The 26,289-nt window shown below is 53.3% G+C and overlaps 1 protein-coding gene across 6 annotated transcripts in view; it reads right to left on the bottom strand.

Annotated features, from left to right (window-relative positions):
• The window catches only part of SFXN5 (sideroflexin 5), a 126,087-nt gene that overhangs the window by 38,181 nt on the left and 61,617 nt on the right, over positions 1-26,289 (bottom strand). For 3 of the 6 annotated variants that reach the window (XM_055539662.1, XM_055539663.1, XM_055539664.1), the window contains exons 7-10: positions 25,208-25,261; positions 24,185-24,241; positions 22,779-22,844; positions 8,700-8,790 (exon numbers count right to left, since the gene is read on the bottom strand). In XM_055539662.1, the coding sequence (XP_055395637.1) occupies positions 8,700-8,790; positions 22,779-22,844; positions 24,185-24,241; positions 25,208-25,261 (268 nt within the window). Of the gene's footprint in view, positions 1-1,994; positions 2,416-8,142; positions 8,295-8,699; positions 8,791-22,778; positions 22,845-24,184; positions 24,242-25,207; positions 25,262-26,289 lie in introns of those variants that run through there. The other 3 variants (XM_055539666.1, XM_055539667.1, XM_055539665.1) reach the window with 3 other exon arrangements.

Below are 26,289 nucleotides of genomic sequence, written 5' to 3'. Positions count from 1 at the left end.
TGGTAAAACTCTATTAGCCTTTGTCCTGCTTCATTCTGTATTCCAAGGCTAAATTTGCCTGTTACTCCAGGTGTTTCTTGACTTCCTACTTTTGCATTCCAGTCCCCTATAATGAAAAGGACATTGGATGTTAGTTCTAGAAGGCCTTGTTGGTCTTCATAGAACCATTCAACTTCAGCTTCTTCAGCATTACTGGTCGGGGCATAGACTTGGATTACTGTGATACTGAATGGTTTGCCTTGGAAATGAACAGAGATCATGCTGTCATTTTTGAGACTGCATCCAAGCACTGATTTTCAGACTCTTTTGTTGACTATGATGGCTACTCCATTTCTTTTAAGGGATTCCTGCCCACAGTAGTAGATATAATGGTCATCTGAGTTAAATTCACCCATTCCAGTCCATTTTAGTTCGCTGATTCCTAGAATGTAGATGTTCACTCTTGCCATCTCCTGTTTTACCACTTCCAATTTGCCTTGATTCATGGACCTAACATTCCAGGTTCCTATGCAATATTGCTCTTTACAGCATGGACCTTGCTTCTATCACCAGTCACATCCACAACTGGGTGTTGGTTTTGCTTTGGCTCCGTCCCTTCATCCTTTCTGGAGTTATTTCTCCACTGGTCTCCAGTAGCATATTGGGCACCTACCCAACTGGGGGGGGGGGGTTCATCTTTCATTGTCCTATCTTTTTGCCTTTTCATACTGTTCATGGGGTTCTTAAGGCAGGAACACTGAAGTGGTTTGTGCCATTCCCTTCTCCAGTGGACCACCTTTTGTCAGAACTCTCCACCATGACCTGACCATCTTGGGTGTCTCTATATGGCATGGCTTAGTTTCATTGAATTAGACAAGGCTGTGGTCCATGTAATCAGCTTGGCTAGTTTTCTGTGACCAACCTAGACAGCATATTAAAAAGCAGAGACATTACTTTGCTAACAAAGGTCCGTCTAGTAAAAGCTGTGGTTTTTCCAGTAGTCATTTATGGATGTGAGAGTTGGACTATAAAAAAAGCTGAGAGCCAAAGAATTGATGCTTTTGAACTGTGGTGTTGGAGAAGACTCTTGAGAGTCCCTTGGACTGCAAGGAGATCGAACTAGTCAATTCTAAAGGAGATCAGTCCTGAATATTCTTTGGAACAACTGTTGCTGAAGCTGAAACTCCAATACTTTGGCCATCTGATGTGAAGAACTGACTCATTGGAAAAGACCCTGACACTGGGAAAGATTGAAGGCAGGAGGAGAAGGGGATGACAGAGGATGAGATGGTTGGATGGCATCACCGACTCAATGGACATGAGTTTGAGCAAGCTCCGTGAGTTGGTGGTGGACCGGGAAACCTGGCGTGCTGCAGTTCCTAGGGTCGCAAAGAGTTGGACGTGACTGAGTGACTGAAGTGAACTGAACTGAGAGATGGGCATTAACTCTGACGTGATCATTTCACTTCTCTGTACTGACCCTCGACCACTGATTCTCAGTACTGGCTGCACAACCGAAACCAAATTGGAGGAAGGACCCAGATGTCTGCATCGCTTTTTAAAGCCCCCCAAGGTGGTCGTTTGAAACCTCTGGCCTGGAGAAGCTCCTACTCGTGTGCACATGGACGCGTGTACAAGGCTGTCTGGTGCAGTGCATATAATAGTGAGAAACTGCAAACAGCCTGGATGTTCCCAATTAGTCTTCAGAAGCTGAGATGAATGCATATGTATTAACACAGATAAATCTCAAAACCACAATGAAGAGCAAGTTTAAAAGGGTATATTCAGCACAACATAATGTAAACTTAACATATAAACAATGCAATTTCTGGTTTATGATATAGACACATAAGATACAATATAAAGACACAAATGGGGAAGGTGAAAGTCAATAGCCTTCCTCAAGAGAGAAGAAGGAAAACAGAATTAAAAAGCAGAGGGCAGAGAAAGCTTTGGGTGCATCTAATATTTTATTCTCTATTTCCTATATTATTCCATGTGTTGAAATAATATATCACAATCTTTAAAAAAGCCACAGATGAATTATTGTGACTATTAAAAGGATAAGTTGGAATTTTATGACTGTCATGGAAAGACATCCAAAATTGACTGTGAAGTTAAAAAGAGATTTATGACCCGTATACACAATATGATCTTACTTATATCAAATATGTATTTATATTGGCATGTTTATAGTATATAAATACAATAAACAGGCAGAGATTCCTATACTTTGAGGTATTTATTTGAATTTGGAGGGATATATACCAAACTTATCTCTGAGGAGAGAAGTGAAATTGTTTAACTTATATAACAATCAAGTATTTTCAGAAAAAAAAACAGAACAATTTTTATTAAAACAGAACCCAAAATACTCTAGTGGAAACCAGGAGACTTGAGCTCCAAGCTCTCCAGACTCCACTTCTTCTCTCTCTTCTTATTTTGCAGGTAACAGGTACATACAGTAAACAATCCAAATCACGAAAAAGAGTAAATAATAAAAAGTAAGTCTCCTTCCAATCCCTGACCTTTAGTTTACTCCCCTCCCCTTAGGCAGCCACTGTAGCCAGATTCTCATGTCCCTGCCAGACATGGTCTATTTACAAGCAGACATGTATGTATTGATACATCATTCCTTATGTATACACACACACTTGAATCACACCAGACTATACAGCCTTTGTCTTTGGAGGAGTGGCTATCAGATGGGAGTGTGTAGCCTAATACTGGCTTGATTTCGTGATATCCCTCACATTCTGCCTGTGAGGCTGGGCTGTATGGCACACGTGCGTACATGCACACATGCTTCAGTTGCTTCAGTCGTGTCTGACTTTTAGCGACCCCATGGACTGTAGCCCGCCAGCCTCCTCTGTCCATGGGATTCTCCAGGCAAGAATACTGGAGTGGGTTGCCATTTCCTTCTCCAGGGGACTTTTCCCGACCCAGGGATCAAACCCAGGTCTCCCTCATTGCAGGCAGATGCTTTACCATCTGAGTTACTAGGGAAGCCCAATACACCAGTTGGGTGGACCTATTTCAGGCATGCAGTCCACAAAATCCCCAGTCGTTATCCTAAGTACCCCAATCAAATCAAGTTCAGCACCTCCACACTTGTGCAGCTGCATTTTTTTAATAGTGAGCTTTACATCAAAACTTGTGAGATCTTTTTGGACCCTGGTAGGTGGCTCAGTGGTAAAGAATCTGCCTGCCAATGCAGGAGATGCAGAAGACCTGGGTTTGATCCCTGGGTTGAGAAGATACCCTGGAGGAGGAAATGGCAACTCACTCCAGTATTCTTGCTTGGAGAATCCCATGGATAGAGGAGCCTGGTGTTCATGGAGTTCATGGGGGGGTCTCAAAGAGTTTAACATGACTGAATGACCGAGCGCGCACACACACCCTTGCCTGTGAATTCATAATCATTGCCAAGTTGCTATCTCCTTTCCTTGTGTGTGACCCCTTGACCTCCTCTGACCAAGGCAGGTATAAAATGAGTGAGGGGACAAGACTGAAGGCGGAGCCCTAGAACACACCACTGGGAGCCTTCCCTCTGCTTGACTCGGGCCCACTGGCCCTGTCCTCTTGGGGCCTGACACACACCAGGGCCCCATGCCAGTTCTAGGGCCCTGATCCTGGCACCCAGCCTGGCCCGCCTCCCCACCCAGATCCAACCAAGAAAGGCTGAAGAACGTGCCCAGGGTGACCGAGTCATCCACCCTAGGCCTGCCAACGGAGTGAATGACAGTGACTGCAAAGACTTGCATGAGAAAACAAAACATTCAAAAAAAACAATTAAAAAAAACACACCACAGTAAATTCTAAGCAGCCACAATGCGGCTACCAATGTCATCTAAGGTGATACAATGTGGTCACAATGTCATCAGGTGGGGTTTCCCTTCTGGGCGCCCAGTTGCAAGCCATTTTTACTCAAACGCTAGGTGCCGAGCAAAGAGCGGGGCTGGGGGTTGGTGATGAATGAGATCCAGTCCCTGTCTTGGAGAGCTCACAGTCTGATGAGGGAGGCGGACTCAAAAACAAAATGAGCAGTTCCAGGACAGACAGAGGCACACACAGGGTGCTGTGGTGTAATCCTGACTGGGGCTCCCAGGGAGGGCTTCCTGGAGAAGGTGGTGTCTGAAGTGAGAAATGAAGGCCTGGCAGCCAAGAGAAGGCAGAGTGTGGGAAGAGCAGGCACTCCAGTCAAACAGAGCCTTGTGCAAGGGCCTGGGGCCCAGACAGAAGGGGAGGCACAAGATTCGCCACAGTGCGACAGGGTTCGAGCAAGGCCAGAGGCCACGTCCAAAAGGTGACTCAGGGGCCTTGAGGCTGCCTAAGGTGGGTGGATGCAACATTAAGTATCACTGAGCCAGACAGACGGAGGGTAAGTCACAAGGCCCAGGACACAGCGGACACAGGTGTACCCTGCTGCCTTCCAACCACAGGGATGGAGGAGGCGACGCCTAGCGATGGACCTCAGGGGCTTGGGCACACTGCCAGGGCCACATCCTGGTGAAGGAAGAGGGCGGATTGAGCACCAGGAGACAAGTGGGAAAATGAAGGGGGAATCAATGACAGGGAGACCCGTGGTCTGGGGCGAAGGGAAGCATAGAGACGGGGGTGGAGGTGGGGCACTCTGGCTATGAAGCAACAGAAGACCTCCCCCAAAGGCTGCCCAGACACCCCGAGCAGCAGACTCCCTGCTGAACACAGAGACTTCTTCATGGCAGTGAAATAAGCTGTGACATTTAATGTAAGGGACTGCTGCCAACAGCACACGACGAAGTCACTTTCCACAAAGGGATAATTGAGGCTCCATGCAGGAGGGTTATTCCCGTGCAAGGAGCTGACCGGCTAGCACTGAGGCTCAGGCCTCCCCCATCGGGGGCTCAGGCCCAGAGGGGGCCCTGAGCACATGACACTACCTGTCCGCTGCTCCACGTGGATGCAGCCGGGCAGCCTGGGGGGTGACCTTCAGAGCCTCCTACCCTGCCCCGCGCCACATCCACAGAGCCGGGCACACAGGGGCACTGCCAGGTGACACCCGGGCCTCCACCTCCCAGCTCCAGGCCACAGTCCCTGCCATGCCCACTTCTCACCAGGTGGGTCTATGCCCTTCCCTGGTGTCCTATCATGGAACTGACACCTGCCTCTGACCCTGCCTGCCACTCCTCCAGGCTCCCACCCCAAGGACTCACAAGAAGGCTGTTTGTGGAGCCCGCCTCCCCTGGAATGGACTCTGCTCGTGGAGACTGGTGGCTGGACCTGGGGGCGGGGGTATTTTTCCGACGCCTCCTCGATTGACCTTTAATTACACTGTTTGCCCAGCTCCCCAAACCATTAACTTCCACCTCACAGCAATTGCACATCAATTAATGGAGGGCCTGCTCTGAGCTCCAGCTCCTCAACACAATTAAGCGTGACAGTCCACAAATAAGAAAGAACTGAAGAATTAATTAAGGTCTAAACAAATTAATTACCAGTCCCCAATCAATTCCAATGCCAGCACACATGCTCCTGGGCTCACCGGCTTTCCTAACATCTCCACATATAAATAGAAAGTGAGATTTCCCACATGATTGCTGTTCTAGACCGGGCATGGTGAGGCTCTGAAACCACCTTGAGGGAGAGAATTGGCTGCAGAGAGCGTCCTTGGGGCTTCCCACGTACTCAGCACACACTCACGCACACACATCAGTCGCACACACGTGTGCACAGCCCTAGCTGAAAAACGAGGGAAGAACTGGTGGAGTGCTCCAGGTGGCAGAGTGCTCCAGGTGGCAGAGTGCTCCTGGTGGCAGAGTGTCTGGGGCTTGGCACACCCAGGGAAGGCCTGAGGTGACTGTCACGGAGGCCCCCACGGGGAAGGGCTGAAGCAGGGTCTGGCCTGATGCCAGAGAGGGGTGGGTGCGGCATGAATCAGGTGTCCTGTGCCCAGTCTCGAACCTCTCTCCTGGGCAGCAGTGGGGCACCTCCCAGACTTCAAGCTGGATCAGGACAGGGCAAAGCAGTGGAAAGAAGCAGCTGGCCCCAAGAGCTTCCTTGCTCCCCAGAGCCTGAGTCCCCAGCCCACCCAGGGGAGAGGAGGGAGGGATGTGGCGGCTGAGCACAGGGCACCTGGGCCCTCTCAGGACCCTCTCTCACCCTGAATGGGAGACCTTCTGCTGCTCCACCCTCCCACCCCCACCCTGGCAATCAGGGCTTGATTTGATCCCTTTCACTTGCCTCAACCTGCTCCCCATGTGCACTGAGGGCTCCATGAGTTCTGTCTCTCCATTAGTCCAGGGGTCCAGAGAACCAACAAGCTCTGAGAAGACTTCTCAGTGGCCTTGATGGTGGCCAGCCGAGAGGTGGACGCCTGGAGGGCCCTAGGCCCTGCCAGTGTGCAGTGGGGCAGACAGGTACTCTGTCTGGCTGGAGGCCCCAGGGGATAAGGTGCAGGAGGCCAAGTGCAGGAACTATTCAGTGGCTTAAGGGGACCAGGGGGCTTTTAAGCCCCTAGGGGGTGAGGTGCATGCCTGTTTACCCTGAACACTACTGTGTCCGTCTTGGCTAGGGGAGTCAGCAAATGCCATTGTAGGTGGGCCTAGGATGGGCATTGGAGGCCAGAGAGATGGAAGCCCACATGTCGGAGAGGAGAAAAGGGGCAGGGTGTGGAAGGCAGGCACACAGCCAGGACTTGGACAGCAGTCTGAGGAAGCAGATAGAAAGGGCCCATTGCTGTTAGGATCCTGGTGAGCTAGGACCATCAGGGCTGCAGACCTCACCATGAGCACCCCGTGCAACTGGCTAGGGACGCGCAGGACTGCAAGACCCTCTGTGACGGCTGGACCAGACTCCGCCTCAGCAATAAGATAGGAGAGGAATCGGCTGGAGCCCAAAGAGGGACAGGTCAGAAAGCCTCGGAAAGGGTCAAACCTGAGAGCAGGGGCCCTTCTCCTGAGGGAGCCCCCAGAGAGATTAAGACCACTTCCAAGGTCACACAGCAAGATAGCTGGCCGAGCAAGGCTGCAATGGGTCCTGGTAGAGTCCTTATCTGAAGTTTGGCTCAAGGACAGATTACATCTTGTCTGAGACCAAGATCCAGTCCAGTGCAGCTGAGAGCTGCCCCCTCCTCAGGCTGCATCTGACCCCCCAGCTCAGGACGGCGAGGAACACCAGATCGGCCGCTGTGTTCACTCAATTAGGCCCCTTAACAAAGTCAGATCTAAAGAGTTATTCCATTAATGGCCCACACCAGAAATAGCTGAGAGTTCATTAAAAGTGTGGAGTTGCTATAGCAATTATCTGGGTCGGCTGAGGATCAGCCGGGTGGCTGGTCCTGGGAGTTCGTTAGCCTCCGGGCCCAGGAGGAGGTGGGGCTGCTCAACAATGATCTCTCACCTACTCACAGGGGCTTTTCAGGTGCTTCAAAGCCCTTTCTGAAGAACAGAGCTAGTCTGCCGTCTTATCTGCTCCTCACTCAGCTCAAGGCTGTGGAAAGGGAGGTACTGGTGCCCACATCTCACAGATGGGGAAGCTGAGCCCTGGAGGTAAAGAACAGGGTTGGGACCATGAGCTTGGTCTCACACCCTGCTCTTCAGACCGAGTCTTGGCACCAGGGAGCTCTCGGGACCTCTTGCCCCTTCTGTGCGTGCCCCAGCTTTGTCCTCTGGCATCAGATGGGGGGCTCGATGTTGTGGTTCAGACACTTGTTTCTCCTCTTGTACCTTCTCCCCAAATAAAGTGTAGGCTTCTTAGGAGCCTGGCTGCGCTTTATGGGATCTCAGGGCCCAGACCTGGAGCATCTATTGTGAATTCATGACTCCAAGACCAGCTAAGGCTCTGCTGAAAGCAAGTGAAAACACCTACACACATACACACGCACGCACACACATGCACACACACACACACACACACCCCTACCCATCCCTATGATTAGAGGTCCCTGAAACATAAAGGGCTTGGAGCACCAGATTTAGTGGGAGCCTTGAACCTTCTTTTGTGTCAGGAACCCGAGGCCCCTACACCCCTCTCCAAATAATGTCTCTAAAGTTTATGCTTTACAAGCCAAACAAGTGGGATTACAAGGAGATTATATTGAAATAAATTATCAAAATATTTTTTCAATTGTGATATAGTAAATAGATGTGCTTTTAAACTACTGAATAAAAAAAAAAACAAGATCTTTAAGTGGATCTATTAACTTATAATTTGGGGTTAGTGTTAAGCACAAATGGTATTTTTAAGATCTCTGTAACAACTGTAATATGACATGAAAATACCTGTGATTTCTACTGGGGAGAGTCACGGTCCTGCTTTCTACTGCAATTTGCTGCCTATATTCACAATGGAAGGAAATGTTACATTTCAGTTTGTTGTTTACTTGCTCAGTCCTGTCCTACCCTTTTGTGACCCCCTGGACTGTAGCCCACCAGGCTCCTCTGCCTGTGGGCTTTCCCAGGCAAGAACACTGGAGTGGGTTGCCGTTTCCTTCTCTGGGGGATCTTCCTGACCCACGGAGAGAACCCACATCTCCTGCGTTGGCAGGCGGATTCTTTACCCCGATCACCCTTTCTTCTACCTGCATACATTTTCCTCCAGTTGCCCCAGGCAGAACTCCCCCCACCGCAGTGTCAAGAGAGGCTTGGAGGGGCCTTCCAGCTCCCCAGAGCCCAGCAGCCCACGTGCCCAGACATTCCTGTGCACACGTGCACAGAAGCTCCTCGCTGTGCAAGGCTTACCTACGGCAGGGAATGGCACAAATCTCTGGACGAGAAGGCGGGTGGCCGGGGTGAACTTGTTGGCTTTCTGAACCAGGACATTAAGGCCCACCTTCGAAAGAGAAAACAGAGAGAGTGTGTGCTGCTTCAGCGGCCTGGGGAGGAAGGGGCAGGCGGGGGAAGAGCAGAGAGCGAGGGCCACCATCTTGCCCTACAACTGCACCCCAGACCCACATCCTCAGCCCCACCTGAGGCTGCCGAGCCCCAGTGCGGCTCCTTAAAGCTTCACTGCCCAGGCGTCCCAGTGAACTGGCCTGGAGATAGCTACACACACGCACGCAGGCACACAGCCTCCTTGGGGACAGGACAAGGGATGGTAGGATGGTTGCTGTCAGAAGAATATATAAGCTGGAAGTAGGTGAAGTACAGGACGCCCCTCATTCCTACTCAGCTTCTTTTTTTTAACTTTTTATTTTATACTGGAGTGTGGGTGTGGGTGTTAAATCGCTTCAGTCGTATCCGACTCTTTGCGACCCAATGGAATAGACCGCCAGGCTCTTCTGCCTACGGGATTCTCCAGGCAAGCATGCTGGAGTGGATTGCCATTTCCTTCTCCAGGGGATCTTCCTGAGCCAGGGATCAAAGTCTCATTTCTCGTCTCCTGCATCGGCGGGCGGGTTCTTCGCCGCTAGAGCCACCTGGGAAGCATGGTTGATGAACAAAGTTGCGTTGGTTTCAGCTGTATATTAACGTGATTCAGTTATACATATACATGTATCTATGCTTTTTCAGATTCTTCTCCTATTCAGATTGTTATATAATATTGAGAAGAGTTCCCTGTGCTATATAGTACAACCTTGTTGGTTATCCATTTTAAATATAGCAGTGATACATGTCAATCTCCCAGCCCCCCAACCTTTGCCCTCCCTGCCCGGTAGCTGTCAGTTCATTCTCTAAGTCCGTGAATCTTTTCTGTCTTCCAGCATCTTAAGCACCACATTTCTGGGGTCCCACTGTGAGCCCAGCCATAGGCCTGGCCAAACTGAGAGGGCTCAACACAGGGAGACCCATAGGTGACTGGAGAGCTAAGCAGAGCCGCCCAGAGCAGGATGGGGGTTCAGGGGACATCCTGGGCTCAGTGACCACCTTCAGACTCTAGCTCCCTTCACTCAGGCCGGGGCATCTGGGCCTGCCTTGCCTTTTCCATGGGCACTCCCAACTCCAGTCCACCCCCTACACTGACCCTCATCTTCCTAGAACACAGGTTCAATCATATCCACCTCCCCATGGCCTGTGAAAGAACTGCCATCTCCATGCAGCAGTCGTGGCCTTCATAACCTCCCTTCCCCACTCCTCCAGCACTCCATTCATTCTCTCCATGATCCAGTCAGCTGGTCACCAACACCATCTGCGTTTCCCACCTCAGGGCCTTTGCCCATGCTGGTCCCTGTGCCCCAAACTCCCTCCTTCCTCTGCTCAGTCCCCGCCTGTCTTGTAAGGCCCACCTCTGCACTCTACCTCCCATGTCGCTAACACTGGGAGTCATTTAACCTTTGTCTGCCTTGGCTTTCTTGTCTGTAAAAAGGGATGATAACATCTGACAGCACCTAGGGCTGCTGTGAGAACGTACTCACAGTGCCTGGCACGAGCCTGGCACATAAGAGGCCTCAGTGAAAGAATCTAGGTAGGAGTGATGTCACCTCTCCCAGCAGAAAGTCGCTCCCTCGCACATCACTCCCCTCGTCCCCAGCACTCACTACCCTGTGAGTCTCTGAGCATGGCGCCCTGGCCAGACTGAGGGGGAGGGACTGCGCCGTTCTCACCTTCAGATGTCTGGGCACATAATACAGGCTCAGCAAAGCAGTGGCTGAGGAATAAATCAAGAAACCAACAAACAAGTGGATGGATGGAGAGACCAGCAACAGCTGGAGGAAGAGCATCATGGAGAAGGGGGGATTGGGCTGGGGAGGACTCTGGTGGGAAGACAAGCATGAGCGCAGACACAGGGAGACAAAAGAGGAGCCTGTAGCCTAGACGAAGGGTGTGTAGAAGCCTCTGCTCCCCCAAACTGAGGCCAGAGCCAGGCCTCCCCTGGGGGCCTCCTGGCCTGACAGGACCACGGACAGCCTGCTCTCTGGTACACCCGGCGGCTCAGCAGGCCACCCTGCACCCGCAGCCCTGGCTCTGGCCTCCACCTTCTGGGTTGTCGGGGAGAGGCAGAGCCTTGGGAAGGCCTCCAGGGCATCGGGGTGGATGCCACAGCAATCAAATCAAGCCATGGCCTGGTGCAAATGGCCCAGACCAGGCTGCAACTGTAAGACCCGGGAAGAGAGCAAGTGCCAGCCCACCAGCCGTGGGCAGCCCGGGACCCCACACCAGGAGCCAGAGTGCTGCCAGGCAAACCCAGCTTGGGCTCTCGGGGGCCTGGCTTCCATTTGAAGCCTCAAGCTGGTGGTCAGAGTCCAGTTCTTGTCCTCTCTGCCTGCTCAAGGAGAGGCAGGGAGACGCACGGCAGCTTGGACACACTTAGGGGGCAGGGCAGTGCAGGTGGGTAGGCTGAGGGGATGCCAGCCCACCCTGGGCCCCGCAACCCTGCTACACAGAGGGAATTCACCAAGGCCAGGTCTCCCCACTCTCAAACAGCAAGTGACTATTTTGGTGACTCAGAAATGGTCACCCCCAAGCCCTCCAAAATACCAGGGGATATGTTCTTACAGAATGCCAGTCTAGAAGGAGGACACAGGCAGGCGTAAGCGATGAGGAAGAAGGAGGAAAGGGGCAAGTGGAGATACCAGGCCAAGTGCTGAGTGCATCACACGAAACATCTTACTCCAATCCCCACTGCCAGCCTTAGAGACAGGGCGTGTTGCTCTTGAACAGATTCAGGGAAGTTCAGGCAGATTCAGAGAGGTGACGTAACTTTGCTCAAAGACGTCCTAGGTAATGCTAGGACTCAAACCCACAGTCTGCTAATTCCAAAGCTTTGCTCTTGGCCACGGTGCTATTTTCTTTCCAATTGTCTTCTATCTCAGTCAGGAATGTCTGACAGGCCATTTTTTTAAATGACCACAAGCCATTTCAGACTGGCTGTCTATAGCACAAAAGCCTCCCTGAAGAGACCAGCCTGGGGCCGAGGCCCAGGTGAGCGGAAGGCAGCTGCAGGTAGAGAAGACGGGGCCCCTGAGCCACCTCTTAAACCTGGCAGCTAGAAAACTGAAGGTCTGGGTTCAAAACCCTCTGCATTTGTTTGGAAAGACACAGGGAGTGCTGGAGGAATGGGGAGCAGGAGAAGCCAGCAGGGAGCTGGAGCCCTTCCCGAGGCAGCCTTCTGGGGACAGGCTGGGCTGGCGGTGGGGGAGGGCAGGAAGGAATAGGGGCCACTGGTTGAAGCAAACACTCAGACTTGCCTGCTCCGTCAACCCTTCCCCACACTTGGCTGACCAGCTGACGGTGCTTCCCAGAGGCTAGGATTAGCACAGCCCAGAATGATGACCAGCCTGTCTCCCCCAGGCAGGGGGCTGGGACCAGAGAGCTTTGGTATATGTAGTCGCAAGCTCGCTAGGAACCCATGAAGTCACTCTGTCCACTCATCGAGGATGGGCCTGGTGGCAAGAAGGCATGAATACAGGTGAGGCCTCGACCCAGACCTTATTGTCCCAGCAATTAGGATGGCCACAGTCTGGGAAGGAACCAGGGTGGGCTGCAGACTGGGGGTTGGGAGCCCGTCTGTTCTGGTTCCTCAGGGACCCTTTGGCCTGGAACATTTGGTAGAGCCCATTAAAATTAAAAAGCCAAGTGGCTGATGGCTCTGAATGCCAGCTCACTTTCCCTGGCATGATGGGTCCTGTTTAAGGGAACCAGCTGGCATTAATGGCACACAACTCATCACGAACAGCAGCTAGCGATCAGAAAAATCTGAGCTAATAATCGGGTTCGGGAAAGATAATGAGATATGGAACAGTCACTGCTGAGGGTCCCCCAGGGTTTGTTTTAACAGCCTCCAGATAAACCACAAAATAGAAATTAACCAAACAGGGGCTCCATTTTGGTGGAGGGGAGCACAAACAGGATGGGGATTTTGTATAAGAATTCCCCATGGGGCCAGCCGCAGGGGGCCTGGGAGAAGCCACAGCCCAGGACCCGTGGACAGCAGGTTGGGCTGAGAGAGCAGGGGACCTACCTCTCTCCAAGCTCTGCTCCCAGGAGGCTGGATTTGCCATGGGCAGCTGAGAGCGCAGGAGGGGAAGGAGGGAAGTCTGGCAAACCCCCACAGTGGAGAGAGATGCTGACCGGCACCAAGAACTGGGGAGGGGTGGGAGACCCGCGTCCCAAGACCTTCAGTGTCCTCGGGGAACACAGCTGATAACTGTCTCCTTGAGTAGGAGAGGCCTTCCAGGCCAACACCAGCCTAGCTTCTGCGAGGCCAGAGATGAGACACCGGATGGGACTGGAACAATGCCTGTGTCCTCCACTCCAGCCCACACAGCTGGCCCCCTGCAGGATGCCTCTATCTCCATGGGCTTCAGGCACTCCACCTGCACACACAGCAAATGAGGGTCATCTTGATCTTCCTCACCCACATCCTGTCTGCCTCTCCCATTCCCAGCTCAGCTCTTCAAGCCAGAACCTTAGGGGTCTACCTGGACAGGAGCCTCTGCTACCCGACACCCAGCTCTGTCTGCTGGGTGTCTTAAGTACAGCTATTTCTCTCTCTCTGCTCCCACCATTTAGCTCAAACACCCATCACTTCTCCCTGGACAACTGCCCACCTCCTAACTGGGCTCCCAATTTGCACTCTTGACCCTTCTAATCCACAGCAGCCAGAGTGGAACCAACACGCATGAGTCTCTCAGTGGTTTCACTGCATTTAAGCCCCACACGGCCCTACCTGACCACCTGGCCATGCTTGCAAGGCTCCGGTCACCTCAGCCCCGCCCTGCTCCTCCAATGAGCCAGTTCCCTCCCTCCTTCTCTCCCACCTTTTCTCGCAAGCCCTGTCCTCTCTCGGCTTCCTCGCTTTTCAGCTTGAACATCAGGCCCTCAGAGAGGCCTCCTCTTCACTCAGGGCTCCCCTTTTACAGCCTCTCACGAAACCTGGAGCTCTTCTTTCCACATACCTATCACAGTCCCTAAGTACATTCATTTACTTCTTAAAATGTTGGGAATCAAAGTAACACGTGTGTATTATTTAAAACAGAATTATATGGAAATATTTTTATCTGTGGACACTTTACTAAACATCCGTCTCTCCCCGTAGGCCCTAAAGTGCTGGGCACAGGGCTTGTGTACATTCTTATTCTTTATGGAATTTCTGGTGCCTGATGAAATGAGTAGGTGCTTCATAAATGTTTCTAGATAAATCAAGTGACTGATTTCTGAAGCAGAGAAAAAAAAAAAGAGCCGCAAATGAGACTTGCCTTGTGCAGCCACCGCTGTCCACCTTGGCAAACACAGCTCTATGGGGCCAGATGCACCTGCAGGTCTAAGGCCACCTGAGTGGATGGTATATCCACTCTGCCAGGAGGAGGGGCTTTGAGGGGGCATGCCCCCTCCCCCAGGGATATGAAGGCTTCTGAGAAAGGGGATGCCCAACTGAGCCCTGAGGGAGGGTAGGAGGCAGCCAGGTAAGAAGGGAGGGGGACTCTGCAGGCTGCAGAAACATGAAATACCAGGTTGTCTGCAGCCAGTTCTGCAGACTAACGGCACCTGCCATAAGGGGTCCAAGGCACCCTGGAGGACAATAGACGGGGCATGTCTGAAAGGAGGGAGGGCATGAGGTCAGAATTTAGGATCTACTTTTGGGTGGTGGATAATAAAATAACCAAGTGGTCATACAACCAAGTATGACAGTTGGACCATAAAGAAGGCTGAGCGCCAAAGAATTGTTGCTTTTGAACTATGGTGTTGGAGAAGACTCTTGAGAGTCCCTTGGACTGCAAGATCAAATCAGTCAATTCAAAAGCAAATCAACCCTGAACATTCATTGGAAGGACTGATACTGAAGCTGAAGCTCCAATACTTTGGCCACTTGATGGGAAGGGCTGACTCATTGGAAAAGACCCTGATGCTGGGAAAGGTTGAAGGGAGGAGGAGAAGGGGATGACAGAGGATGAGATAGTTGGATGGATCACCAACTCAATGGACATGAGTTTGAGCAAGCTCTGGGAGACGGTGAAGGACAGGGAAGCCTGGCATGCTTCAGTCCATGGGGTCGCAAAGAGTTGGACACGACTGAGTGACTGAACAACAGCAACAAAGGGGTCAGGGGTTTTTGCGGGCCCTGGTGGAGCAACGGCTGGAACAGGCCAAGGAATCTCTGAGGTACCAAAATTGCCCACCAGAGGGCGTGCATTGATTCAATAGAATAAAATCTTGATAGCAAGCGGTGGGCCCTGAGCCTCTATGGAGGTCAGTTTGTCCTGCAACCCCAATCAGGCTGTTGTTTGGCAACAGGTTCAAGAGCAAAGGGCCAAGGTGGCCAGGACAGAGTTGTGCACAGGTTCAAATACCAGTCAGCTCCAGCCACAGCTGTGTAGCTTCTTTGCTAGCAATAGTAACCAACACTGACCCCTGAACCATGCCCCACAGGAACCTGCTGGCCACTTGCTGGAAAACCATTTATATCAGACCCCTTCTGTCTAGGAAGGGACAACAACTTGTCCTCCCCAGGATAGATGTGGAGCCGATATCTGCTTCAGACTTGTCACTGCCAGCGTCACCATCTGCAGGCTTCCAGAACACTTCAGATTCTGATACAGGGTCCATACAATGGGCCCTCCAACCTGGAAGCCACACAGAGTGACAGAAGAGAGGCAAGAGTCTGGTCTGGATTCCCAGGCTGTTGGTCTCCTAACTCCAACAGGCTCAGAGAAGAGTATCTGGGCCTGAGCTACACCCTGGACCACAGAGGACACCCAGAGCTATACCCTGGATCACAGATCATACCCTGAGCTACACTCTGGACCGTGAGGACATCCTGAGCTACACCCAGAGCTACACCCTGGACTGCAGAGGACACCCTGAGCTATATCTTGGACTACAGTAGACACCCAGAGCTACACCCTGGACCACAGAGGACACCCAGAGCTACACCCTGGACCACAGAGGACACCCAGAGCTACACCCTGGATCGCAGATCATACCCTGAGCTACATTCTGGACCATGAGGACATCCAGAGCTACACCCAGAGCTACACCCTGGACCACAGAGGACACCCAGAGCTACACCATGGACCACAGAGGAGACCCAGAGCTACACCATGGACCACAGAGGACACCCAGAGCTACACCCTGGACTGCAGAGGACACCCTAAGCTATACCCTGGACTACAGAAGACACCCAGAGCTACACCCAGAGCTACACCCTGGACCACAGAGGACACCCAGAGCTACACCATGGACCACAGAGGACACCCAGAGCTACACCCTGGACCAGGAGGACACCCTGAGCTACACCCTGGACCACAGAGGACATCCAGAGCTACACCCAGAGCTACACCCTGGACCACAGAGGACACCCAGAGCTACACCCTGGACCACAGAGCACACCCTGAGCTACACCCTGGACCACAGAGCACACCCTGAGCTACACCCTGGACCACAGAGCACACCCTGAGCTAAACCCTGGACCACAGAGGACACCCTGAGCTACACCCTGGACCACAGAGGACACCCTGAGCTACACCCTGGACCGCAGAGGACACCCTGAGCTACACCATGGACCGCAGAGGACACCCTGGACCACAGAGCACACCCTGAGCTACACCCTGGACTGCAGAGTACACTCTGAGCTACACCCTGGACCACAGAGTACACCCTGAGCTATACCCTGGACCACAGAGGACACCCAGAGTTATACCCTGGACCACAGAGCACACCCTGAGCTACACCCTGGACCACAGAGGACACCCTGAGCTACACCCTGGACCGCAGAGGACACCCTGAGCTATACCCTGGACCACAGAGGACACTCAGAGCTACACCCTGGACCACAGAGCACACCCTGAGCTACACCCTGGACCACAGAGGACACCCTGAGCTACACCCTGGACCGCAGAGGACACCCTGAGCTACACCCTGGACCGCAGAGCACACCCTGAGCTACACCCTGGACTGCAGAGCACACCCTGAGCTACACCCTGGACCGCAGAGGACACCCTGAGCTACACCCAGAGCTACTCTCTGAACCATGGGGACACCCTGAGCTACACCCTGGACCACAGAGAACACCCAGAGCTATACCTTGGACCATGAGGACACCCAGAGCTATACCTTGGACCATGAGGACACCCAGAGCTACACCCTGGACCACAGAGGACACCCAGAGCTATACCTTGGACCATGAGGACACCCAGAGCTACACCCTGGACCACAGAGCACACCCTGACCTACACTCTGGACCATAAAGCCACTTGAAGCTACAACCTGGACTGCAGAGCACACCCTGATCTACACCCTGGACCATGAGAACACCCAGAGCTACACCCTGGACCATGAAGACACCTGAAGCTACACCCTGGACCATACAGCACACCCTGACCTACACCCTGGACCATGAGGGCACCCGGAGCTACACCCTGGACCACAAAGCACACCCTGACCTACACCCTGGACCATGAAGACACCTGAAGCTACACCCTGGACCATACAGCACACCCTGACCTACACCCTGGACCATGAGGACACCCTGACCTACACCCTGGACCACAGAGGACACCCAGAGCTATACCTTGGACCATGAGGACACCCAGAGCTACACCCTGGACCACAGAGGACACCCTGAGCTACACCCTGGACCACAGAGGACACCCAGAGCTATGCCCTGGACTACAGAGGACACTCTGACCTACACCCTGGACCATGAGGACACCCAGAGCTACACCCTGGACTGCAGAGGGCACCTGGAGCTACACCCTGGACCATGAAGACACCTGAAGCTACATCCTGGACCATGAGGATACCCAGAGCTACACCCTGGACCATGAGGACACTGAGCTACACCCTGGACCACAGAAGGCACCTGCTGAGGACGCTGATGAAGACACTGAGGCACAGAAGCCAAGTCAAGGACAGACACTATTTTACTGACTAAAGCCACTTTTTCCTTCCTGCCTCCCTGTGGTGTAGGGAGGTTGGAAAAGTCAAGCTGTGCTGTTGGCTCCCCACTGGAGGACTTTTACCCTGCCCCCTGGTAGACAAGTGTTTCCCAGGTGCTCTGAGACCAGAGGGGACTGCAACAAAAATTTTGAGGGGCTCTTTAAGTGTAGCAAGGGGTTGCACTCTACCTACCTGCATACTTGGTTCCTGGGCGTTCTGCAAGACTACACCTGGCTTGCTCTGTGCTTGAGCTGTAGCTCAGGGTGTCCTCCATGGTCCAGGGTGTAGCTTAGGGTGTGCCTTAGGAAATGCCTGGCAAGTTGAAGCCACTCCATAAGTGTTACCCACTATGCTTACTTGCCAGTCTGACTGTCACGGGGGCATGGAGCTCCAGTAAGCAAGGGGAACTGGGAGGGGTGGGGCTCAGCCCAGGCACCCCCTGGGATACCTCCTTGTGCCCACTGTCTAGGTTAACAGACAATCACTGCATCCTATACAGAAGGCAGTGGCACCCCACTCCAGTACTCTTGCCTGGAAAATCCCATGGACGGAGGAGCCTGGTGGGCTGCAGTCCATGGGGTCGCTAAGAGTCGGACACGACTGAGCGACTTCACTTTCACTTTTTCACTTTCCTGCATTGGAGAAGGAAATGGCAACCCACTCCAGTGTTCTTTCCTGGAGAATCCCAGGGGCAGGAGAGCCTGGTGGGTTGACGTCTATGGGGTCACACAGAGTCGGACACGACTGAAGTGACTTAGCAGCATACAGAAGGGACCCTCCAGGGCCCAGGCCCTTTAGGAATAGAGGTCAGCATTTCTCCAACAGGGCAAGCCTTTGACCAGTGAAGACCTGGCTGAAGGTGAAGAGTTTGAGGATCAGGCATGAAGCAACGTTCATCCTGTGGCTCTGCCATCCAGCTCCTGACTGTTCCCATGAGCCTTTAGCCCTGCGCCTTCCTCTCTGGCCCCAAGTCCACTCTTAACCAGGACCCCGTGTCCAGACAGGTGGTCCACCTACTGGCCCTGCCAACTGCTCACAACTTCCCCTCCAACCCTCTTCTGTCCACACCCTCTGCAATGCCCCAGGCCCCTGAGCCCAGGCAGGGGTTCCTGGCAGGGCTCTCCTCAGGACTGACAAGGCACTCATGGTAATTCATGGCCGGCCCCTGCTGCCCCACCCCCACCCGCTTCATCGTCCCCCCATCACCATCACTCCTTCCACGGCAGCCATGCTCATTCCAGACAGCTTCTGGAATCTGTCCTGCTCTCCTTCTCCTGGTGCCCCTTTGGGCACTGTGCCCTCTTTCTGGAGCACCCAGGCCTGCCCTCACCCTCCAGCCTGTCTTACAAGAGCCAGCCCTGCCCTCGCCCTCCAGCCTGTCTTATAAGAGCCAGCCCTGCCCTAGCCCCTGCAGCCTGTCTTACAAGTCAGCCCTGCCCTAGCCTCTGCAGCCTGTCTTACAAGAGCCAGCCCTGCCCTCGCCCTCCAGCCTGTCTTACAAGTCAGCCCTGCCCTCGCCCTCCAGCCTGTCTTGTAAGAGCCAGCCCTGCCCTCACTCTCCAGCCTGTCTTATAAGAGTCAGCCCTGTGTGAATTAGGACGCTCCCAGTGTCTTTCCCACCAAATCACTTTTATCATAATCATGGTGACACCACAGAATATCCTCAGCTTCTTCCCCTCGCAGCACCTTGAAGGTCACACGGGTCTGTGCCATCCCCCAGCACTGGCGAAGGGCCTGGCACTCTTGCAGTCCTGAAGGGAATGACTGGGTCTCCCTCCAGTAGCCAGGACTCGGCGGGGGTGACCACAGAAACGCTCAACACAAACGCCCGAACTGAAGCACAGCGAGCACTGACAGAACTTCCTTTGTTAAAAGACAGCAAACTGCTAGATTTCAAAAATAACTTAAGACGAAATTTCTTTTTTATTCCCGAGTAAGAAGACAGACATTGCCAGATCTATTTAGAGGGTTCACCAAAAGGCTGCTAACCCCCCCACTGGTGGTCCTGCCGCCAGTAGGAGACCGCAGTTAGGGGGCACACAGTGGGGACTGATTCTTGGGGCTGCTGCCCAAGGTCAGGGGCTCTTCTGAGAGGGGAAACGGGCTGTCCCAGGTCCGGAGAGAGGGCTGGACTCACAGGGCCTAGCCTTGACTCAGCAGGTCCTCAGTCTAGGGGATCTGCTCTGGGCTTGTCAGCCCTCATCCACGCCGCCTGCTTGTAGGACTCACTTTAATTAATGCCAGAACTGGGCCAACCACTGGGGCCGTGACACTTGTTTGCAGGTCATCTCCTCCTAACAGGCTCACCCTGGGGCAGGAGGGAGAGGGGTGGATTTGTCACTAATTGAAGCAGAGATCAGTTAATGAGGCCTCGAGGCCTGGGCTTCCAAAGAACAAGGGAAAAGGAAAATAAAATAAAGCCTCTTTCTTTGGAGGTTTCATGATTTACACACACAAAAGAAAAGCAAGCAAGCTGCAAATTTTCCAAGTCAGAAACTCCACTCCATCTGCCGGAGTTAGACCCTCACTGTGCGCAGACGTCAGGCGGGGGGACAAGCCGCTGGCGGGTGGAGCGCAGAGGGGCCTCCAAAGCCAACCATCGATCAGCAACCTAATAACAAGTGATCATGGAGCACTGCTCCGCACCCCGCTCTGTGGGGGAGAAGACACGGGGCCTGTCCCTGTCCCTGGTAAATGTGAAATCCGGCAGAACGATGAGAGGACAGGACATGGGGCGTAACTGAGCGAGTGTATGAGAAAGACAGAAGTTTCTAGGACTTGGGGCTGGCATAAAGGGAACACTTCCTCCAGGGGCTCTGCAGCTAGGAGGGGAGGGGAAGGAGGGTGTCCCCAGCACAGGTACACCCCCTGGGGGCTATGACAGCCCAGCACGAGGCCCCATCCCCTGTGAGTAAGGCCCTGGCTCAGCAAGCCTGGAGGGCCCTAAGTCCCCAGGAACTCTGCAGCTTGGGCGTCAGAACCCTCACCCCACAATCTGGGCTGGATCCGGCCCTACAAAGTTGGGATGGAATGACTGAGGGCTGCAAGTGTGGGGCAGTGAGGACTGGGGGTGCAGAGAGCCCGGAGCCCTGGGAAGAAGCCATGTCCCCATCCCTGCAGCCCCAGGCCTGCTGGAGAGGGCTGTCCCCCAGGACAGCGAGCCCCTTGCACTACAGCCCAACCCAGCCAGACCACTCCCCGTGTGGCTTCCTCCTCCTGGCTCCTCCCCACCTCCCCGTACATCCCCTTACATCTCAAAGAAGGAACTTGGGATTTTGAAGCCACTAAAACAGGCACAGCCATGGGCCCCGTGTATCATAAGGAGCAGGAGGAAGGTGACAGAGCCCCTTCTCCTCTCTCACAAGGTCCCCTGACCCTGACCAGCAACCCCCAGAATCAGAGATCCCAATTAGTATGACCCTCAAAGATATGAAGTCTCATGCTGGGTTGCAGGACCACCGGGGTGGGTTAGCAGCCTCTTGATGAGTGATCTAAATGGATTTGGCAATTCTGGCTTCATGCTTGGGTAAGACATAAGGAAAGGAGAGGGATCTCAGGCATGAAGTGGGGACCCCCCCCACTCTTAACAGGTATTTGGAAGTGAGCCTGGTCCACGTGGGAACAGAGTAAATGAGGCCATCTCAGTACAGCCACAAATCCCTGTTTTGGAGAACGGTGAAATAAATGGTGGTGTGTGGTATCACCACCATACCATATGGGCATCACCCATACCAGTGGGTCAGTACATGGGTGTGAACCACTACATTTATTTAAAGACTTGGGAAAGATGCTGCTGTGGCTGCTGCTAAGTCGCTTCAGTCGTGTCCGACTCTGTGCGACCCCATAGACGGCAGCCCACCAGGCTCCCCCGTCCCTGGGATTCTCCAGGCAAGAACACTGGAGTGGGTTGCCATTTCCTTCTCCAATGCATAAAAGTGAAAAGTGAAAGTGAAGTCGCTCAGTCGTGTCCGACTCTTAGTGACCCCATGGACTGCAGCCCACCAGGCTCCTTCGTCCATGGGATTTTCCAGGCAAGAGTACTGGAGTGGGGTGCCATTGCCTTCTCCAATGGGAAAGGTGGGTTTTACAAAAAGATGAGTATATGCAAATTTTTATTAAGTGTAAACGTTTTTAATTTTGCATTTCCTGATTATTTTTCTTGCCAACTACCTGTACTTATTGGGTAATGAATAAAATAATGAAAGTGTAAAGTGACTCTTACCCTCCGGAGTGGGCTATGGGAGACCACCCAGCCAGGATGGAGAGAGGACCAAAGACAGGCGCAGGGGTGGGATGAACATGCCAAGGTCTTGGGAGCCTGGTCTTCACTCTGGCTCTGGCTCAGGCCCTTCGCTGGGTTACCTGCCCTCTGCCTTCAACTGGGCAGATAGTCAGTCTAACATAGTCAGTCTACAAACCTCCCCTGCTTAGTACCTGCTGTATTCTCAAAGCCCTGTGGGATTCAAAATGAGTCTACTGCCCCTGTCTTGAGGAATTCACAGAACTCCAGGAGGGCTTGGACATGTGACCACATGACCAAGGCCACCAAGAGGGGACCCAGGGAACACAGGCAAAGACTAAAGGGGAGCTGACATCTGGACCAATCCTGGGGCTGGATTGCGAGGCCCTTCACTGCTGCATCAGCCACGTTGCTGAGCTTCCTCTGAGGAAAGCGGCAGGTAAACATGCATCCCCCTAGAGCAGGCTTCCTGCCCCGGCGGCGGGCCTGTCAGCCCTTCTCATGGCCCGCGGGCGCTGCCTCCCCTCCCCTCCCCTCCTGTTCTCCCGAACCTGGAGCACTGGCCTGTGCTCTCCCTCTACAAAAGCGTCGCCTTCTCTACCTATGGTCTTCTTTTCTTTGCCTGACAGCCCCCACACAGAAACCTCTGCCTCCCGCGCTGCTTGCCCAGCCCTGACCCTCAGACAAGGTCTGGCCCGAGATGCTGGGGGGACAGCCGCAGAGCAGCAGGGTGGCGTGGATGGCGCGGGGTGGGGGCTACTCACAGCAATGGAGACGGCACTGATGACGGCTCCCAGGTAGCCCTGGATGAACTTGGATGCAGGTGAAGGCTGAAAGATACAGAATTTCAGGACCCCAGGGTGCCCAAAGCTCCCACCCTTGCAAACGGCCTCAGCCACGAGGGACATTCCCGCCCAGTAGCCTGAGGGGCAGGAGAAAAGGAAGGCCTCTGGGAGCCAAAGGGATCCATGCCTCCCTCAGCACAGCTCCGCACATGGAAACACGGAGCAGCTATGTCCAGGGAGATGCCGAAGGGCCCACTGCTCTTCTGCCCTATTCTAGAAAAGTCCTTGGCAGACATTTGGCTGGAAGTAGAAGACAGCAAGGGCCAAAATAGGTCACTTACGGCTGGGGCAAGCAGATCCAGTTAGGAAAGCTAAATGTTGCGAATGGGCTGTTTGGCACCCAGAGTACGTTCTCAGTGGAAATGGCAATGTTGAGGTGGCCACAGCCTGACTGGCTCTCACAGGCCTCGTCAACCAAGCAGGTCTTTCAGGACACTAGGAGGCTGTTGCTCCATATTTCTATGGGAAAGTGGATCCCAAGTTGTGACACACAAAATTAAGCGAGAGCCGCGGAACTACGACAGCAAGTCTGGAGATGTTTGGTCTAAGGTGAGTGGAAGCCAGCCAAGCAGAGCTGTCCAGGTGTGGAGCATCTGAGAGAGACGTGGGCCAAAGGTTTAGACGGGAGAAGGTGGCGATGTCCCCGGAGAATCAGGCCCAGAAGTTGTTCCGTTCATCCCAGCTCATGACTCCCCTGTCACTCCCCACCAAGGCTGTAAGTGCCCAGACCTTCTCCTCCCCAGACTGAAAGCCCCCAAAGGGACCTAGACTTCCCCTCTCCTCTGGTGCCTTTGGACAGAAGTGTAGGGCACCGACACGGGGAGAGAAAGCCTTGCCAGCGCAGTCCAGGAGCCCAGCCCTTCCTCGCCAAGAGAAGGATGACTGGGCCTCTGCTGTGAGCTCATCCAGGAGTGCAGGGCACTTTAGGGGGACAAGCTAGTCCTCTCAGACCCCTCACCCTCACAGGCGGCCCTTTACAAAGCTTTGCAGCCAGCAATCTTGGGGCACCGGGGCCGCTTCCAGGCAAACTTGGAGGCAGATTTAGAGGAATTCAGTCCCCACGTGGCTAATGCTGTCCTGATCCAAGGGCTGCCCTAGAAATGTTCAGAAACCAGCGGGGCTTATCCCTTTTGCCTTCGGCACCACACTCCCACGTGATGGGCCTTCGTCACGCTAGGTGAACAGCCCCTCCCTGGTGGGGCCCCTCCGGAAGGGCTGGCAGTAAAACCCCGAGGAGCAGCCCTGATGGAGGCATGCCACATGGCAGAGAGGAGAGGGTCACCCTGCCTGCAGCCCACCGCCAGGCGACGGTCTGCCATGCTCACCTTGGTAGCGTTGCGGTTTGCATAGTTGACACAGGCGTTGTGGCTCTGGTTCAGCCACTGAAAGGCAAGGAGAAGGGGCGGGGGAGGAGAAGTCAGGAGAGCTGTGGTCACCTCCCTGGAAGCTAGGTCTGAACCTGGGAGGCCACAGTCCTCCAGAAAGACACGGGTCTCTATTCATGGTGGCTCCATCCACCCCCCAAGGTAGTACGACCAGCCATCCTGATTTGTCAGGATGATGCAGGTTTCAGCGCCGAAAGGCCCCATTCCTGGGAGACCCCTCAGTTCCTGGCAAACCAAGACACTGGCCCCATCCCACCCAGCTGTCCATCTCAGACCAGACCCGGCCCCCTCTCCCAGAATTCTAGGGTCCACTGCCCCGGATGGGCCACTGCCTCTGTCCCATCATCCTTTTTATATTGATGACTGGACCAAAGGTAGACACCACTCCAGAAGGGCCCTGGAGCGGCTGGCAGCCTTGGGCCCCTTTCAGAATACCGCAGCCCAGTGTCCCGCACCGCCTGCAGAGCCTAGACATGGACACTATTAGTAGTTTTTTCCCCCTTCAGGAAGACTCTGACATTTTCTCCTGAAGACTAACAGGTTTTTCTTCCTGTCCTGCTTTGCCTACACAGACACACACAGAGCTACTGTTCTGAGACAGCCACAGCCCAGACTGCCTCCAAGGGCAGAGACCAGGGGACGTGATGCTCTTTCACGAACCTCACTACCGTAGGGCTGAGGGTGGATTATCTCCCCCATAGATTTGGATGAGGCTGATGTCAAAATGAGGCTGAGGGCCTCGGGTCACTGGCCACGGAACAAGCATCCAGTTGAAGCCAGCCCTCATCCCCTCTGGCCCAAGGGCTGCCGGGACCTGCTCAGCAGGACCGAAGTCCTGGGGTTTCTCCCAGTGGCTTCCAGGTTGGGGAGGAGTCGGAATGGGGCAACTTTCCACAAGGGGACTAGAACCAGCACTTGTTGGGTGCCCTCTCGGGAGCCTTCTGTTCGCAGGGAAACTGTTACCTGCCAGAAGACAGTGGATGCCAATGTCTGATTGGGCAAGAGAAGACCAACAACCTACGAGAGAGAAAGAAAAGGTTAAGGAAGGCAGAAGAAACCCCCTATACTTTAGCAAAGAAAAAGGACACAGTCACAAACAAAAGTCAGCTCGATCTGTACAAACTGATGTGCTTGATCTGTACAAACCAGTGCCCAAAGTGAGTTGACATACAATGAAGAAACCATGGTTGCAGAATTATATGACAGCATAATCCCATTTTTATAAAGGGAAAAAAACATCACATATATATCATATACACAAATACACATACATATACATATCTCCAAGCATCAAAAAAATCTATAGCACAGCACGTAGATGTCCCTGCAGGTCAGCACTTCTTCACATTCTTCTTGAGTATTTCTGTATTCTTTTTAACAACAGACATGTGTATTTTCATAATTGGTGTCCAAGGGAACAATAAAAAGAAAGGAACACACAAAACAAGCCCCTTTACTTCCACCCAGCTAACCTGGCTTCTTTGCACCCTAGCTGTCCAACAGAATTTTTGTGAGGACTCAATAATATTCATTTCAAAGTCTTTAAAGGAGATCAGTCCTGGGTGTTCATTGGAAGGACTGATGCTAAAACTGAAACTCCAGTACTTTGGCCACCTCATGCGAAGAGTTGACTCATTGGAAAAGACCCTGCTGCTGGGAGGGACTAGGGGTAGGAGGAGAAGGGGACGACAGAGGATGAGACAGCTGGATAGCATCAGCGACTCGATGGACATGAGTTTGGGGGAGCTCCAGGAGTTGGTGATGGACAGGGAGGCCTGGCGTGCTGCGATTCATGGGGTCACAAGTAGTCAGACACGACTGAGCAACTGAACTGAACTGAACTGAAAGGGTGTGTGCTCAGTCGTGTCTGACTCTTTGAGACCCCATTGACTGTATCCCACCAAACTCCTCTGCCCATGGAATTTTCTAAGCGAGAATACTTGAGTGGATTGCCATTTCCTCCTACAGGGGATCTTCCCAACCCAGGGATCGAACCCACATCTCCTGTATTGGCAGGCAGATTCTTTACCACTGGTCCACTTGGG

This window comes from Bubalus kerabau, chromosome 11, assembly GCF_029407905.1.
Source record: "Bubalus kerabau isolate K-KA32 ecotype Philippines breed swamp buffalo chromosome 11, PCC_UOA_SB_1v2, whole genome shotgun sequence".
In the NCBI taxonomy this organism is placed as follows: Eukaryota; Metazoa; Chordata; class Mammalia; order Artiodactyla; family Bovidae; genus Bubalus; species Bubalus kerabau.
Note: the sequence above shows the minus strand (reverse complement) of the source record. Positions and strands in the feature narration are given on the sequence as shown.